Below are 15,931 nucleotides of genomic sequence, written 5' to 3'. Positions count from 1 at the left end.
CAAAACTGATCTTCAATGCTTCCAAAACACAGTTTTGCTCATTTTCCTGTAAAAAAGACCTCAGATCTTTTCCATTTGCTTTTAATAATTCTCAACTTAACATTCAAGACCATATCTTGCTTCTTGGACTGACTCTTACTCTTGGCACAATCATATCACCTCTATAGCATCAACAACTTCCAAAAAACTTGGCATCCATTTCCACTCAAGATGGTACCTCTCTGCTGAACAGTTACTTACTCTGTACAAATCCCAAATCTGACTAACATGGGGTGGTGCATCATCTTTCATTACTTCCTCCCCAATTCTGTGGAACAACCTCTCTCATGAAGTATTTTCCAAAGGACTACAATCTCCAATACTTCAAGAAGAATATCAACAGAGTACTCTGTTCCTGATGCTGCTCCCACACAGCATCTGTTTGCTTTGGGCTCTTCTGTCTTTTATATGTGGGAGGGAGAAGAAAAAAAAAATCTCAGAGCTGAGCAAATTTATATGCATGAGACTGAGAGCAACACTTAATTAAATGCAAGAGAAATAGCAAGGTTTATTGATCATAAAAAGCCAGATATTTCAGGTGGAAAATAACCATCCAATATCAGTGATAAATTCAAAATGAGACCAAACGACTAGCAAACCCATTCATAAAAAATGTCTGTGAAATGTTATATGCATCTAACTGTCATAGGAAAGTAGCAGGACTTTTCCCACCAGAAACGATGTTTTTCATCCCACAAAACAAGCAGCAAACTAGCAAGAACAAACAGAATTCATCTATAGAATCTATCCGCTATAGCAAGCTACCTGAGTTGATACTGTAAAAATGGAAGTGCGACTTGCAAATACCATGTGAGTGAACAGCTTTGCTAGACTTCTTAAAGAGACAAGATAGGACATTAATTCTCAAAATAACGTATTTCATATAAGCTGAAGAACGATTCATTTCATTGTGTTCTGCAAGGACATGAGTAGAAAAGCTTGATTTATCCAATTATATTTATCAGCATTAGTAAGGTGTAATTCATCTTCCTGAATTTCATAACTCCTCCGATCTGACCTAAGTAAGCCTTGCCACAGAAACAGTAAATTTTATAGACACCAGGATAGCTCTAGAAAGGAATACTGTCTTTTGCAGTTCATAAAAGGCTTTGAAGCATCTGAACTGGTTTTAAGTAGTTTATAACTTCTGTGCTACATGAGGCAGACAACAGTCTACTTTTGGTAGGATAGCAAAGAGAGTGATTTTGGTATTATAAATTTTCTATGGATGAGAGTCACCTGAACAATTTGTATAAACAGTATAAATTAATACACCATTTATTCAGGTGACAGTTAGGGCATTGCTATGTTTAATGAGGCCCTGCTGTTTTCAGCAGGCAAACAGTGAACCATAAAGTTACTGGCCAAAATTAAACATTATGATTGGTAGAAAAGTGTTACCAAAACAAAGGAGACAAAAACAGATTCTATGAACAGGATGTTATATTCAGCAGTGATGATTAGAGAAAAGAAGTAGCGAGTATTGAACACTAAACATGAGGATAAGTTTCTTCAGTAGCAGGCAAAATTATTAATTAGTGATGTGGGCATACATCAAAATGGAGAACTGGACAATGAGACTTATTTGTGCCTGTATATTTTTCAATGCATCAGACACAAAGAAAAAGGAAAAGTTGGTCCTTGTTGGGGATCTAAATAGAGTATGAAATGATTACCAGACATATAGAAATATTTCGGAAAAATTTGGAACAAAGCTAATAATAAGTACCTGCTGAATTTCTGTTCGGGACATGAACTATTACTAACATTATGTTCAGGCATAAAGATGTGCACCAATTCACATGAAAGATGACAAAAGAAATAAGTCTCACTGACTATGTCATTGTTGATAATAATGCTTTATGCTGGTTCAGGACATGAGTGTACAGAGACTTGTTAGTAAAGAAGAAAGCATTGATTAATTTAGCCAAGGAAGCTTATGGAGAAATCGTCTGCAGATATGGAAAAATTAAAACTCCGTGGGATTCGGGAAGTTAAAGAGATCACACAATAAAGATGACATGAAAACTGAAGATAAAGCTATTCTAAATATCTGGATTGATTACTGAATCAAACAGTAAGTGATAGAAAATAGTCAAGAGGAATGCAATCAGCACTATATATATATATATATATATATATATATTTTGGGTAGAAAAAAACATCAAAAGGCAGCTGAAGTAGATGTTATTCAACCAGAAATGCTCAAATATGGAGGTATAAAAGTTTCACAAGCTGTACTGGTCACAGAGTTAAATTCCAGATAATTAGCATAGAGCCCTCATATTAACCAGGTTACCATGGATGCGAAGTGCATATAAAATTGTAATACCACTGATATTACATTGATATATATGATGGATACTAAGCGTATGAGGATGCGTATTTGATCCATAATGGCTGGTAAGGTGATTAACCATCTGTAAAAAAAAAAAAAAAAAGGGAAATACACTGAATATGAAAATTATAGATTCCTTTTGAGTATTCCAGGTAAGATTTATGTATGCATATTTGAAAGGCAGCTAAAAAAAAAATTGCAGACAGGAAGCTTCAAGAAGAACAAGCTGGATCCAGGCCAAACAGAGGTTGTCAGATTTTTTACTTTAAGGTAGATGAGATATTATGGAGATGTAACAAGGATCTGTATTTCAGTTTTGTAGAGGAAAAGCATGAAAAAAGCTGTTCAAAACACTATAGTCAATCATAGGTGTCAATGGGAAAATATATCAAGCAATGTATGTTGTTATCTATACGTCACTTATAAGTCAACAGTGTGAGACAAAGGTTCACGTCATCTCCACTGTTATTCACCATCTATCTTGATTACATTATGAAAGAAAGTGTCATTATGTCCAATTTTAAACCGGAAACATTCAACTCAGCTTTTTTATTTGATGCAGATGAAGTTATACTCAAACAAATCCAGTAGAAGTCTGTAGGATTTTGTAACTAAATTGAACAGCAGTTGTAATAAATTCAGTATAAAAATCAGTATTTCTGAAAACATCCTCATTTTGAATAGGAAACCTGTAGAACAAATAAAACATTTCACCTATTTAGTTTTTTCAGAAGATATTGAATTAAATATGGAAATAGACAACAAAATGAACAAAGCTGGTGGGGGAGCAAGCTGAATAAATTTATATAGAATAAAAAAAAAAAATTAGTCAATCTACTGAAGTAGCTATATATAAGATAGTGTTCAAACCAGTTTTAACTTATGGATCCAAGAAATAGGTTAGAAATAAAACATATGATCAACAACTTAGAGACATGGATATGAGAATTTTGAGAGGAATTAAGAAAATGAACAGAATCATTAAAAATGAAGATATCATGAAAGAATGTGATATTGTTGCCATTAAAGGTGATAGTCATTTAAACAGAAAGGTATCAGAACAGTGGAAACTGGATTGATGCCGTGCCTTAGAAGAGAAGATTGAAATGCAAAATATAACAGTATTGGAAAACTGATGAATAAATTTGGAAGAACTTTTTTTTATAGGAAGCTAGTGATGGTGTATACTTTATTATGTAGTATTATCATTGTATCCTGTACATCCTCTTTAAAGTATATCATTTGCTTAGAAGAGTATATGTACTGCCTTTAGGAAATAATGATGTTACATTTCTTCTTCTCTCTCTTCCATCATCTATGTGGATGATGCCGAATGAACTCTTTCCACTTCTGTCTGTCCCTAGAGAGTCCAAACAGTTCTGTCCAGTTTGCTGTTGCTTGTTTTGATTTACTTATATTATGGTTTATTTTTAATGTTATATGGAGAGTGAACATATTCAAGGATGTTTTAGGAATGCTATTACTTTACCATTTGCATGAACAAAGTGCAGTTGTTAGTTGAATTATGGTATTCTGAAACCACTAACAGACATTCTTGATTTAATAAAGTTTAACTTCCCTCCTGATATCTTTAAATTATTCAGTTTACTATGTATGTTTACTTTACTTGCAAAGGAAAAATATACAATTGGATTAATGGTACTGAATAGGTTTCTTTCCTTAAGTTAACTTTTACATGGAATACTCTGAGAATAAAGTACTTACCACAGCTATTTTGAAACCCTTAGTACACTTCATTGATGTGTTTGCCATTTGGTCCATATTGTAACTTACCTTAACAGCCAACACTTCAAGATTCATGTCACATTAGATAAAAGAATCAAATAACTGTTTGCCTTTTCTTGACACAGATTAGTCACTTGCCTTTCAGATGGTTTATTATCTTTTTTTTTCCATAAAGAAAGCCAATACTTACATACAATTATAATTAGTTTTGCTTGGTGTTACAGTACTGTTAAAATAAGTTATGAGAAACACAAGTCATATTTTACATTGATTCCTAATTTATGTTAATGCTTCATATTGAACATTAAAAAAAAAGTTCCTATTAGTTCCATAATAAGAAAATTGTAAAAATAATCATAATTTAAAATTCTGAATATTTTTACATATTGTTTATGTTAGTATGTTTATTAGTTTTAGTTTCATAACACGCATTGTCGGCACTTGCGATGTGCCTGTTATTGAAATTGTTTTGTCAAAAATGATAATGTAAAGAAGTTAAAAAATTGATGTACTTACCAGATTTGATATTTGTATTACTTAAAACAATGTTTTTGTAGTTTAAAATTATCAAGTGCTGTGTTTTGAAGAGACATCCTCGTTACGCTAACGTAATCTACATGTCAGCCATTGTATTTAGTTTCTCGCTTGCCACTTTCATGGAGTGCACATGATTGCCGAGAAGTTTGATGTGTGATTGACAACTGACAGAACAGCGTTCGGTATCAGAGAGTAACGGCTGTAAACAAGTGTGTGTTCGGAAAGAAATTAGAATACAGGCCGGCAGACATTTAGATTCGGAGGAAATTTAGTTTTTTTATGTGACAGTCGGAAGAAAATTAATAGTATATTCCGAAAAAGGGAATCATGGAACTATTAAGTTTTAATGTGGAATAAGTATTGATAAATAAAAGGGAAATATTGCTATGATAGTTTTAAAAGGAATATTCGAGGAAACGCTAATTGGAAGATTTATAGTAGATTCCGAAAAGAGAATCGTAGAACTGCAAGTTTTTTTAAATGGAAGAGTTAAGACTGTCAATAAGCATTAGTGAATAAAAGAAGAAATTGCTATTTATGTTCTAAAGGAATGTTTGAGAAAACTGATTAGGAAGTTTCATCTGCATTAAGGACGCCGAATCTAACTGTTATTTCTACTAAAAAGAAGACAGAATTGAGCTAGGAAGAATTAATGTGTGTGTGCTACATGAGTGATGAGAAAGGATCCTGTGAAAATGAAGAATAAAGTCATATATCTTTGGAAAAGGGCCTTGACAGAGAAAGAAACTGGCTATGAACATTTTGTCATTGTAAATATAAAGTGTTTAGTCTAGTCTTAAGTGTAAGTTTATTTTTAAAAGGCCTTGGATCCAATTAATTCTGTAGTTAGTTATGTAAAATTTGTTTGAAGTGTATATATATTGTTGTTGTTTTTGTTTATTTTATATTTTGGTCTTGAGTCAGTGATTATTTGGATTCTGAAAGAAAGAGTTAAGGTCATTGCACCAATCGGAGTGAATCCTTGTGCAATAAATAAATATATAGGTACACCCGGAATTAAAAAAATAATTGTTGAGCAGAGATCATCTCTATAAAGAGATCAAATAAATATAAAAAACTCAATAAGTTCATGTCGCTGAATTGAAGCCTTTGGCTCTTCATATATTTAATAATTTATTAGGACACCTTCTTGGCAATTCTCATAGTAGGGTATGTAAGTTCTGTTCACTACAAACTTGGTATTACTAGGTCTACCTACTCACTGATGAGACCTCAATAAAGATTGAAACCGGTCTGGGTAGTGACCTTCTCTCATAATGACAGTAATACAGCTCCGAGGAGCTGGGTTTCACATTATGGGTAAATACCAAGAATAGTGATCGGAGCCTCAGTGAAACATTGAGGCAACTCATCCAGGTATTTGCTTATGCTTGGACTCGCCGAACTTTTATAGTTTCTATATTCAGCATGAAACTCTTTGAGTTTCTTATTCGGCCATGAAACAATATGGGATGTAATATCCCTCAACTTAAATAAGTTCATGTCGCCGAATTGAAGCCTTTGGCTCTTCATATATTTAATAATTCTTAGCAAAGTTTCAAAACTCTAGTATGACATTTGTGCAATTTTCTAGTCTTTGTGTAATTGTGTGAAAAACATGAATGCCATGGTCAAATCGGTATCATTGATAATCCCCCACCCCCAGTAATGCAGGAGGAGGGACAGCATTACTAAGAGTTGGAAACTAATAAATTGTTGATCTTATTCCACTAGAAATAGATCCCGTGGATTTGTTGATGTGAATTTGTACCAAGTAATATATCAAAGAAACCTTTTTTTTTTTAAAGGATGAAGAAGATATTCCTGATGATCTCAAGGATACAGAAGAATATGTGGAATTGATGTATTTCAAACGGTTACGGAAAGAAAAAGTTAGAGAACTAAGTTTGGCTCAACATTTTGGCTTCAGGGTAAGTAAGGCAAAAAGTTGATATTTTTGATATTACAAATGTCCTGGTTTAGTATTATTTATTTATATATAAGCTGTTTGGAAACTTAATATTTTTCCCCCAAGTGGGGGGATGAAAGCATGCACTGTTGAAATGATTTTTCTAATAATGATGAAGTTAATGAAGTCAAGTGATTAATACATTAGACAGATCTTATGGCTTTATTTATTTTGTATGATGATACAATGGTCGTGAGCCCCTTTTACAGGGAGGTACAGCACCATTGTCTCCTATATTTATGTGGGACCAGCATGTCTGATGAATCAAGCCTGTGGCTGGGTCTTAAGTATTCCTGACTGTAATCCATGTGTGTTCACGGGGACGAAAAACCAGTTTCCGGGTGGAAAAAAAAAATTCTACCTCCGTATGAGACTGGCTAACTCACCTTTTGTCAAAAGAGACCAGATAAAGCAGATGGGAATCAAACCCACATCTTTGTCTATAATGACTAAGCTATGGAGGCTCTATCTTGTGGATAGGTGATATAGTTAACTTGCACTATATAGGAACAAAGGAATAATCGACTATAGCTGAACTTTTCACTAGTTTGTTATAGTGTGTAATTATAATGAGACTAGTTGTAGTTCTGTATATGGAATTTGGTGCTAAGATGCACTTTGGAGATTTTGAAGCTTTTATGAAGATTTTTCATTATTTGACACTATAATTAGCATTATTTCTCATAGAACTGTATTAGAAAAAAAAATAAATAAGCAAAAATATAATGGCCTTGGAGAGATCATTTCTGTTTGGAGATTTATTTTCTTTCTTGTGTAGTGAATTAGAATAGTTTCAGTCCAAGAAACTGTGCTGTGTTGTGATTTGTAAGTGATAAAATACTCTGAAATTCGTTACATTCCTTTTTTAGGCAGATGTTTTTAGTCAACATAATTTGTTATCTGTATGAAAATTCAGATTTACTTTTTTGCAGCAGTACAGTCTTTAATAACCTATTCTTTAGAACACAGGTAAGTAATGCATCTCAGTGATGTGATAGGACTAATATTTCTCAAAAAAAATCATCAATCCCTTTATTCTCTTGTAGGGAGCAGGCCTTTTAGTCCTAACATTTGGAGACTGAGTGGGCAATTCAATCTCCACTGGTAGGCATCACTAATTTAAACAACACGCAGTGAAGAGACAGCTATAGTTCGCCCACCGATTAGAGATCCTTCGACACTTCTGTGCATCTCAGAAAAAGGAGAATCCATTCCGATAATAGGGTAATCAGTCCGTATAGTGGGATGAGTTGTTTATTATTACCGGTCGGAAAATTAACTTCTCTTTTATGATTATTGTAGTTAACTATGTTGCTTGTATAACAGTTGGAAAATTTTACCTATAAAGCACGTGATTTTGCATGTTGGCGACCAATTTGGACGTCCTAAATAATGGCTATAACAAAAATACTCCATAGAACATCAACAAAAAAGAATCTACAGGTACAAAATATCGACAGAATCCTACAACATTATAACCGCAATGCCACCTACTAAACTTAAAACCATATTCAACTCCTCTAAGGATCCTCTCCTCCCCTTGGCACATCCTGGAGTCTATTGCATCCACTGCACCTGTAACTTACCGTACATTGGTGGAACAGGACGTACAATCCCTATACGTAAGAAAGAACACATAAGACACATTAAAACCATTTTGGTGAAGCAGGCCTATCAGATCACGTGCTCAACACCTTACACCAAATCGACAGGAAAAGCACCCGCTCTTTACACCATACAAAAAAAACCTGGTACGAAAGGAAATTTAAGGAAGCCTGCAAAATTCTGATAAACCACCCAAATATCAACAACAATGGCGGCATGAACATTCCAAGAATCTGGATGGCACACATTCAGCCTACCTAATACATAAGATCCAGCATAAGTCAGGACTCTAGCCAACTTCTAGCTAGTAATAGAAACCATTCCACACCAACTGGTTGGAATGTACATATATAATCATATTGTAAATATATATATATATACACATAGATGTTGTTGTGCCCAATGTAATTCTACAACCAACAGATAATATTAACCCCTTACTTAACGTACCAATTAAAAATCAGAAAGCGGTCGTTTTTCTGCCAATTTTTTGGGCGAGGGTGATTTGCTGGATCAAATTCATCATTATTTGAAAAATAATGTGAATCTTTTTTTTTTTTTCACTAGAGGTCAGGCCAACAATTGTTTAATGGTTAGTCAGTAACTCTTTAACAAAACCAGATAGATTGTAGTGTAGCTTGTTCTCTATATATAGTGCATATGCTCCAGATGATGATCTTGATATAAAGGTCGAAACGTCGAATGTAGAGTTTAGTTATATTAAACTAAAGTTTTACTAAAACATAGTAGTTGTCTCCATAATTTTCAAAAATGTACATGGATCACCGTGCAAGCCTAAAAGAAAGGTTAATAAATTCATGATAGTTGTATCCAAAAAAAAGAATGGGCTGTATGTAAAATAACAGTGTAAATGATATTATTATTATGTGACACTTCCAAGGACTCATCGAGGGTGGGCACTCTGCTTTCCATCTCCACCAACTACAGAACTGCTATTAGTATTTTTTTTTTTATCTGTATGCAGGATTAAAAACCAGAATTTCCAGTCAAAAAAAAAAAAACCCTGCTTCCTACATATGAGAACTGAATTAAAAAAAAAAAAGCTTCCTCTTGTTATGCCGAGAATCAAACTTACGCCTTTTCCAACTGAAGGTGCAAAAGTGATTTTTTATATATCATAATAAAAATTAACCATCAGTTTTGTGACATAAGTTCAGCATTTCATATGGGGACAATAATATCTTTAAACCTTCTAGACACTATTGCCAGTTTAGAAAAAATTTTGTTAGACAATTCTATATACACACAGTGTGCAAAATAGATTGGCATATTCTGTTAATATCAGATCTTTGAGATAATTATTGAGTTTGTTGTTTTAAAAAAAATAACTATAATGCAGTTAAGTTTTGTACTAAAATCAAGAAAGATTTCACAACACTTTTCTTGTGTTTCTAGTGTGATCGCTGCGAATGTGAGCCAATTGTAGGTACCAGATGGCACTGTACAGATTGTCCCCCAGATGCTTCTGTAGATTTTTGCAGCAGTTGTATAGATTGGTAAGTAAAGTAGTTTAAAAAAAATGTATCTTGTTCGGTTCTGAATCATAAAATCTTCAAACGTTTTGCAGATTTTATGTAAGTATTCCCTCAAACATTTGTCAGTTTCTTATATAGGGATATCCAGTGTTTGTATGCGCGCACACATGCATGGATCTTTCCAATGAATCATGACAGTTCTAGGCTTTGTGCTCTGAATCGTTGTTGAACACCTCACTGAAGTAAAATCTTCTTCGACCTGATGGGCAAAAGTGTTTTTGAAAAGCTAAACAAGCAGCATTCACAAATGGCAAAATTAGAGCTATAAATTCGTAATACTCCTATTCATGAAAGCATGAACAGTAGCAAACAAATTAATCCGAACACTCACATTTTAAAGATAACTTTTAATTTTGCAAGTAAATAAGTACAAAAAATAAACTTTACCTAATAATTTATATGTGGTCCTCTGTTCCTAATAAGTTCAGTAATTTTCTTAGGCATGGACTCTACCAACATAGAATACATTTTTCTTATTTCTGGACCTCGAAACCATACTTTTATAATGGATTGTATTAAGTTATCCTTTGTATCACAATTTAATTTTCCAAATCTTTTTTTTTACTATGGCCCACAAATTTTCTATTGAATTGATGTCAGGAGAGTTATCTGGCCACTGAAACAATTGGATGTGATTTTTGAGGAACTCTTTCACTTTTTTTTTGAAGTTTGTCATGGAGCAAGATTCTGTTGGAAGATGAGTTTTGTCTTTCTGGATTTGTAGGATCACTCTTTTCTCCAATATTTTTATGTATTGGTCACTTTTTATCATACGGTCAACAGGCGAAAGTGATCCTGACCATCATGTTTAAAACAACCCTAGATCATCTTTTTAGATGGGTGTTTAGGAGCTTGTTGAAGGTGAGTGGGAGAAGTCTTCTCAAATATTGATTTGCAAACATGGGGTACTTGTACAAAGAAGTAGCTCTCATCTGAGAATATGCCCTCTTTTCACTTCTCAACAGTTCAATCTTAGTACACTTTTAAAGCCCACTAGAGTCTCTTTTTTTGCATAGTCTGTTAACTGTTGTTTCTTTTTTGGTCTGTGGGCAGTCCTCCCTGCTTGCAACAATCTTTGATGGACTGTTATGTCAGAAACATTAATCTTACTAGCTGCCAAGGCTTTCCAACTCATCTTTAAAATTGCATTAACAATAACCAAACAAACGCCACACTCATTGGCAATTTGTCCTTGAGTCATGGATATGTGCTGAGAAAGAGTACATATTTTTGAATGCTTTCTTGGAGATGTATCCATTTTATAGCTACACAAAATGAATAAACCACTACAAATGTCAACTTATTTACACTATTAATAAACATTGTAGAGACAGTTAAAACATGTAGTTTAACCAAAATAGTGAACTAAAAACAAAAGGTGATGAAAATTCAGCTTGTTTGGATTAATTTATTCACTACTGTATCTACATGTTTTTGCGAATGCTGTTGCTAAAAACATTGTTTTTGGAGACAGAATACTGTATGTAAAGCAAATTGTTTTCTAAATTCATTCACACTGAAGAATCCTAGCACACAAATGCAGTTATAGAAGCAATCAACCAAGCCCATATACCCAGATGTCAGCTTGTTTACAAAGTTGTAGAAATCATAGTAGATGACATGGTTCATACCATTCAAGATTTACTTCTTAGCTAAGTGATTATTTCAGATCATAATGGTAAACAAAACTTGCTCAGTGCATGTTTTCAACATTAAAGCATTGTCATATATAGAAGACTGAGATACCCAGTATTTGTAAATAAGTTCTGGTTTCTCGTTAGGTATGTGAATGACTGAAATTACTTTTTCCCCTTTAGCATTTAATTATGGGGTACTTAAGAGTCATAGCTTTTAATGGAATGCAAAGAACCGCCCAGGGCTTCTGACCTAACGTCCAGTCCTCGCCTTCTCGTGGTGCACCCTGTTAGGTATCTACCTTGATACTGAACGAACAAGGATGGGCTGGCAATAACACAACAATATCAGCGAAAAGTCAGCTACTGGAACAAATCCTAAAACACACCCTAACTCAACATCACCAGAGTTCAAGATCGGTACTATCAACATAAGAAGCCTGAATGGCAAAGAAATGGAGCTAGCTGAAGAATTAGATAAGTACCGGATCAACAAAATAGGGCTGACTGAAACAAAAAAAAAGGCAAAAATTGGTGAGATCATTCTGAGCAATAAATACAAAATGTTATATTCAGGAAATGGAAAAGGAGTAGCAGCTATATTATTCAACACTAAATACAAGGCTAATCTTCTTGAATGGCAAGCAATTTCAAGTAGAGTGATGTGGACAAATATCAGAATGGGGAACTGTACAATGAGACTTATTTGTGCCTATGGTTCCAAAGAAGGCTCTGCTAAGATAAAAGTGGAGGAATTTTTTGAAAGGCTTTACAGAAAGCAGCTGACACAATCAAAAAGGAAAAGTTGGTCCTTGTTGGGAATCTAAATAGCAGAGTAGGAAATGACTGTCAGACACACAGAAATATTTTGGGTAAACAGCAAAGCTAATAATAATGGCAAATATCTGCTGGATTTCAGGACATGGACTGGTTATTACTAACACAATGTTCCAACATAAAAATGTGCACAAATTCATATGGAGAGAAGAGGCAAGGAATACGGAAAGTCTTATCAACTATGTTATTGTTGATAGTGTTTTCTCCTTGGTGCAGGACAAAATTAAATTTCATATTATTATTATTACACCCTCCATGGAGTCGACAGACTCATCAAATTGAGATTCATTCAACTGACAACATATTTATCATATAGAATCTTAAAGTAAAAACACTGACCAGGCATGCAGTCTGGAATACATATCCATGCTTGAAATGTGGAAAGGCAGCAGGAGTAGATGATATTCGACCAGAAATGCTGAAGTATGGTGGTATAAGAGTCTTACAGTGGCTGCACTGCATAGTTCAGAAATCCTGGACAGAGGGACGAATTCCCGATGATTGGAGTAGAGCTCTCATAGTACCCATATATAAAAAGGGAAATAAAACTGAATGTGAGAATTACAGAGGTATATCCCTATTGAGTGTTCCTGGTAAGATATATGCAAGTATATTTGAGAAACGGTTGAAAAGAATTGTGGAAGAACAAGCTGGGTTCAGATCTTCACTTTACAACAAATAGTGGAGAAATCATAGGAATATAACAAAGATCTGTATTTAAGTTTTGTCAATTTGGAAAAGGCATATGACAAGGTGCCAAGAGAGAGAGAGAAGCTATTCAATACGCTACAGTTATATGGTGTCAGTGGGGCATTATATCAAGCAATACTTAGTCTTTATTTGAGTTGTAAGACCAGGCTATTACACACATCCCAATTTAAATCACAGACAGTTCCTGAGAGTAGCTCAAGATCTATAGAATCTAATTAATGGCAATAGATTTTGATGGTGTGATCCTACACAAATTTGGTCATAAACTCTATCCTCCTGTGATCACTGCAAAGCACACCACTACTGTCCTCTATGAAAGTGACTATTCATACAGGAAGATGGTTTAATGTTAAATCTGGTGTGAGACAAGGATGTACATTATCCCCTCTGTTATTCATTATCTATATGGATCACATTATGAAGGAAAGTGGTATTAAACCTGATATCAAATTGGAGATGTTAATATCAGCTCTTTGCTTTATGTGGACGATGTTATTATACTTCTAAATAAATCCACTACAAGTTTGCACGATTCTCTGACTAAATTGAATAACTTTTGTAATAGATATGGTATGAAGGTCAGCAATGAAAAGACAAAGACAATGAAAATAGGCAGAATCATTGAAAATGTCAACTGTGTTGTGAATGGAGAACCTGTGGAACAAGTAAAACATTTCAGCTACTTGGGCACGATTTTTAGTGAAGATGGTAAATTAAATATGGAAATAGACAACAGAATCAACAAAGCTGGTATGGTAGGAAGTCAATTGAATAAATTCATATGGAATAAGAGAGAAATTAGTCGGAACACTAAATTAGCTGTATACAAGACAGTGTTTTAACTGGTTTAAACACTGTCTGCACTGCATAGTTCAGAAGGCCTGGAGAGGGATGAATTCTAGCTCTCATAGTACCCATATATAAAAAGGTAAATAAAATGGAATGTGAGAATTCCAGAGGTATTCTCACATTCTCTACTGTGTGTTCCTGGTAAGATTTATGCAAGTATACTTGAGAAACAGTGGAGAAGGGAAGCTTGGTGAAGAACAAGCCAGATTCAGGATCATATTTTTACTTTACCACAAATAGTTGAGAAATCACAGGAATATAACAAAGATCTGTTTTTAAGTTTTGTAGATCTGGAAAAGGCATATGACAAGGTGCATGCACAAGAGTGAAGCTATTCAAAACACTGCATCAAGCAATACTCAGAATTGAAGTACAGGAAGATAGTTTAATGTTAAATTTGCTGTCATCCAAGAATGTACATTATCCCCTCTTTTATTCATTATCTATATGGATCACATTATGAAGGAAAGTGATATTAAACCTAATATCAAAATTGGAGGTGTTAATGTAAGCTCTTTGCTTTATGCAGATGTTATACTTCTAAATAAATCCTCTACAAGATTCCCTGACTAAATTGAATAACTGTTGTAATAGATATGGTATGAAGATCAGCAATAACAATAGGCAGAAGCATTGATGAAAATATCAACTGCATTTGTGAATGGAAAACCTATAATATGTTAGTAGAGCTAATCTCATATGGTATGGTCACTTAAACAGAATCGGAGAGGAAAGATTTGCAAAACAAGTGTTATCTACTACGTTGGCAGGAAAAAGACCCAGAGGAAGACCAAGATATAGGTGGATTGATACGGTAAAAAGTGCCTTAGAAATATAAGATCCGATAATGTTGGAGTCTTGACAAGTAAAAGACTGATTTGGAGGAAAATCGTAGATAGGAAGTTAGTAATGATGTAAGTTTCATATAGTACTATCATCCTGTACACCCCTTGAGGGTACATGGCAGGAATTTGATAATGATGCATTTAATTTTCAATAACAGATTAAAATTATTAACTGTTAGTTTAAATAAGAATTTATTTTATTCTAATCTAATATAAAATCAGGTAATATGCAAACAATAACTGTATTAATATTTATTCTCCATAGTATGCATGAAAGTGGATGCCACACCTTAGATCATCATATGGAACCCATCCTGCAAGCTCGAACTTCTACAGTTTTAGATAGGGATTACATGCACTTCACCAGTGGAGCAAGATATAACTATCTTGATCCTAATTATATGCCAGCAACTTGATAAATGGACTAATTAAAATGATTTTCTACTATCTGTATATATTTATTTAAAATGTCATCCACAAAGCATAAAAAGAATTCTCTAGTGTGTTTTGTTATATGTATTGTGCTTTCAAGTTGTCAATAAAAGTCTTGCATTCTGTGAATGCTAAAAGATCAAGTCCTGAGAAATTACTCTTTTAGAAGTTTCATTATTTTAATGATTGATAGATTTTATGCATTCTTGGAAGGGAAAAAAAAAACTTACTTGAAACAATCTCTCCCTAAATATTTATGACTTTGGATGAGAATAATCCAAGTAAGAAAGCATTAGTTGTCATTGAGACCATGAGGTGAATATTATGAATGTCGACTGCAATGTTCCCTGGCCAGTCTTTTGTCTGTTTCATGCATTAAGAGGGGATAAATAGAAGGAAAATCCAACATAACATACCTTCATTTCTTTTAAAAGTCCTTATAAATGTTTAGTTGTGCGAACTAAAGGGTTGGCCTCATAACCATAGTTTTCAAAGTACAGTTGACTTTTGAAAAATGAGGAGGTTAGGGATGCCAATCCCCCCCCCCCTCAGAATTTTTGACGCCCCCAAGAATCTACTACTGTTGATTGGAAGCCTAACTGATAGCAAACAGTCGATTAACACATTTTTTGTATGTTATATGTATTATATACTGTATTCTTACAATAAATAAACTAGAGAAAAGAAAATTTAAATGAAAATACATTTACAGTACAAGTTTACGTCATCTATTTATAAGATGAATCTTATGTCTGTCAGTATCTATTACTAACACTAGATATGAAAAAGAAATCGAATGAATTGCAACCTGTAACTTCTCCACTGCTGAGGTA

The 15,931-nt window shown here is 33.8% G+C and overlaps 1 protein-coding gene across 1 annotated transcript in view; it reads left to right on the top strand.

The window, feature by feature from the left end:
* Atac1 (Ada2a-containing complex component 1) overlaps nt 1-15,241 on the top strand; it is a 92,758-nt gene extending 77,517 nt beyond the window's left edge. The window contains exons 7-9 of the mRNA XM_090415070.1: nt 6,469-6,591; nt 9,651-9,751; nt 14,932-15,241. Coding sequence (XP_090271196.1) covers nt 6,469-6,591; nt 9,651-9,751; nt 14,932-15,082 — 375 coding nt within the window. The 3' untranslated portion in view covers nt 15,083-15,241. The remainder of the gene's footprint in view (nt 1-6,468; nt 6,592-9,650; nt 9,752-14,931) is intronic.
* The last annotated feature ends 690 nt before the right edge of the window (nt 15,242-15,931 follow it).

The sequence above is a fragment of the Typopeltis vanoorti genome, chromosome 26 (genome assembly GCF_054136105.1).
Source record: "Typopeltis vanoorti isolate ZY-2024b chromosome 26, IOZ_Tvanoo_1.0, whole genome shotgun sequence".
In the NCBI taxonomy this organism is placed as follows: Eukaryota; Metazoa; Arthropoda; class Arachnida; order Uropygi; family Thelyphonidae; genus Typopeltis; species Typopeltis vanoorti.
This window is presented reverse-complemented; position numbering and strand designations above follow the sequence as displayed.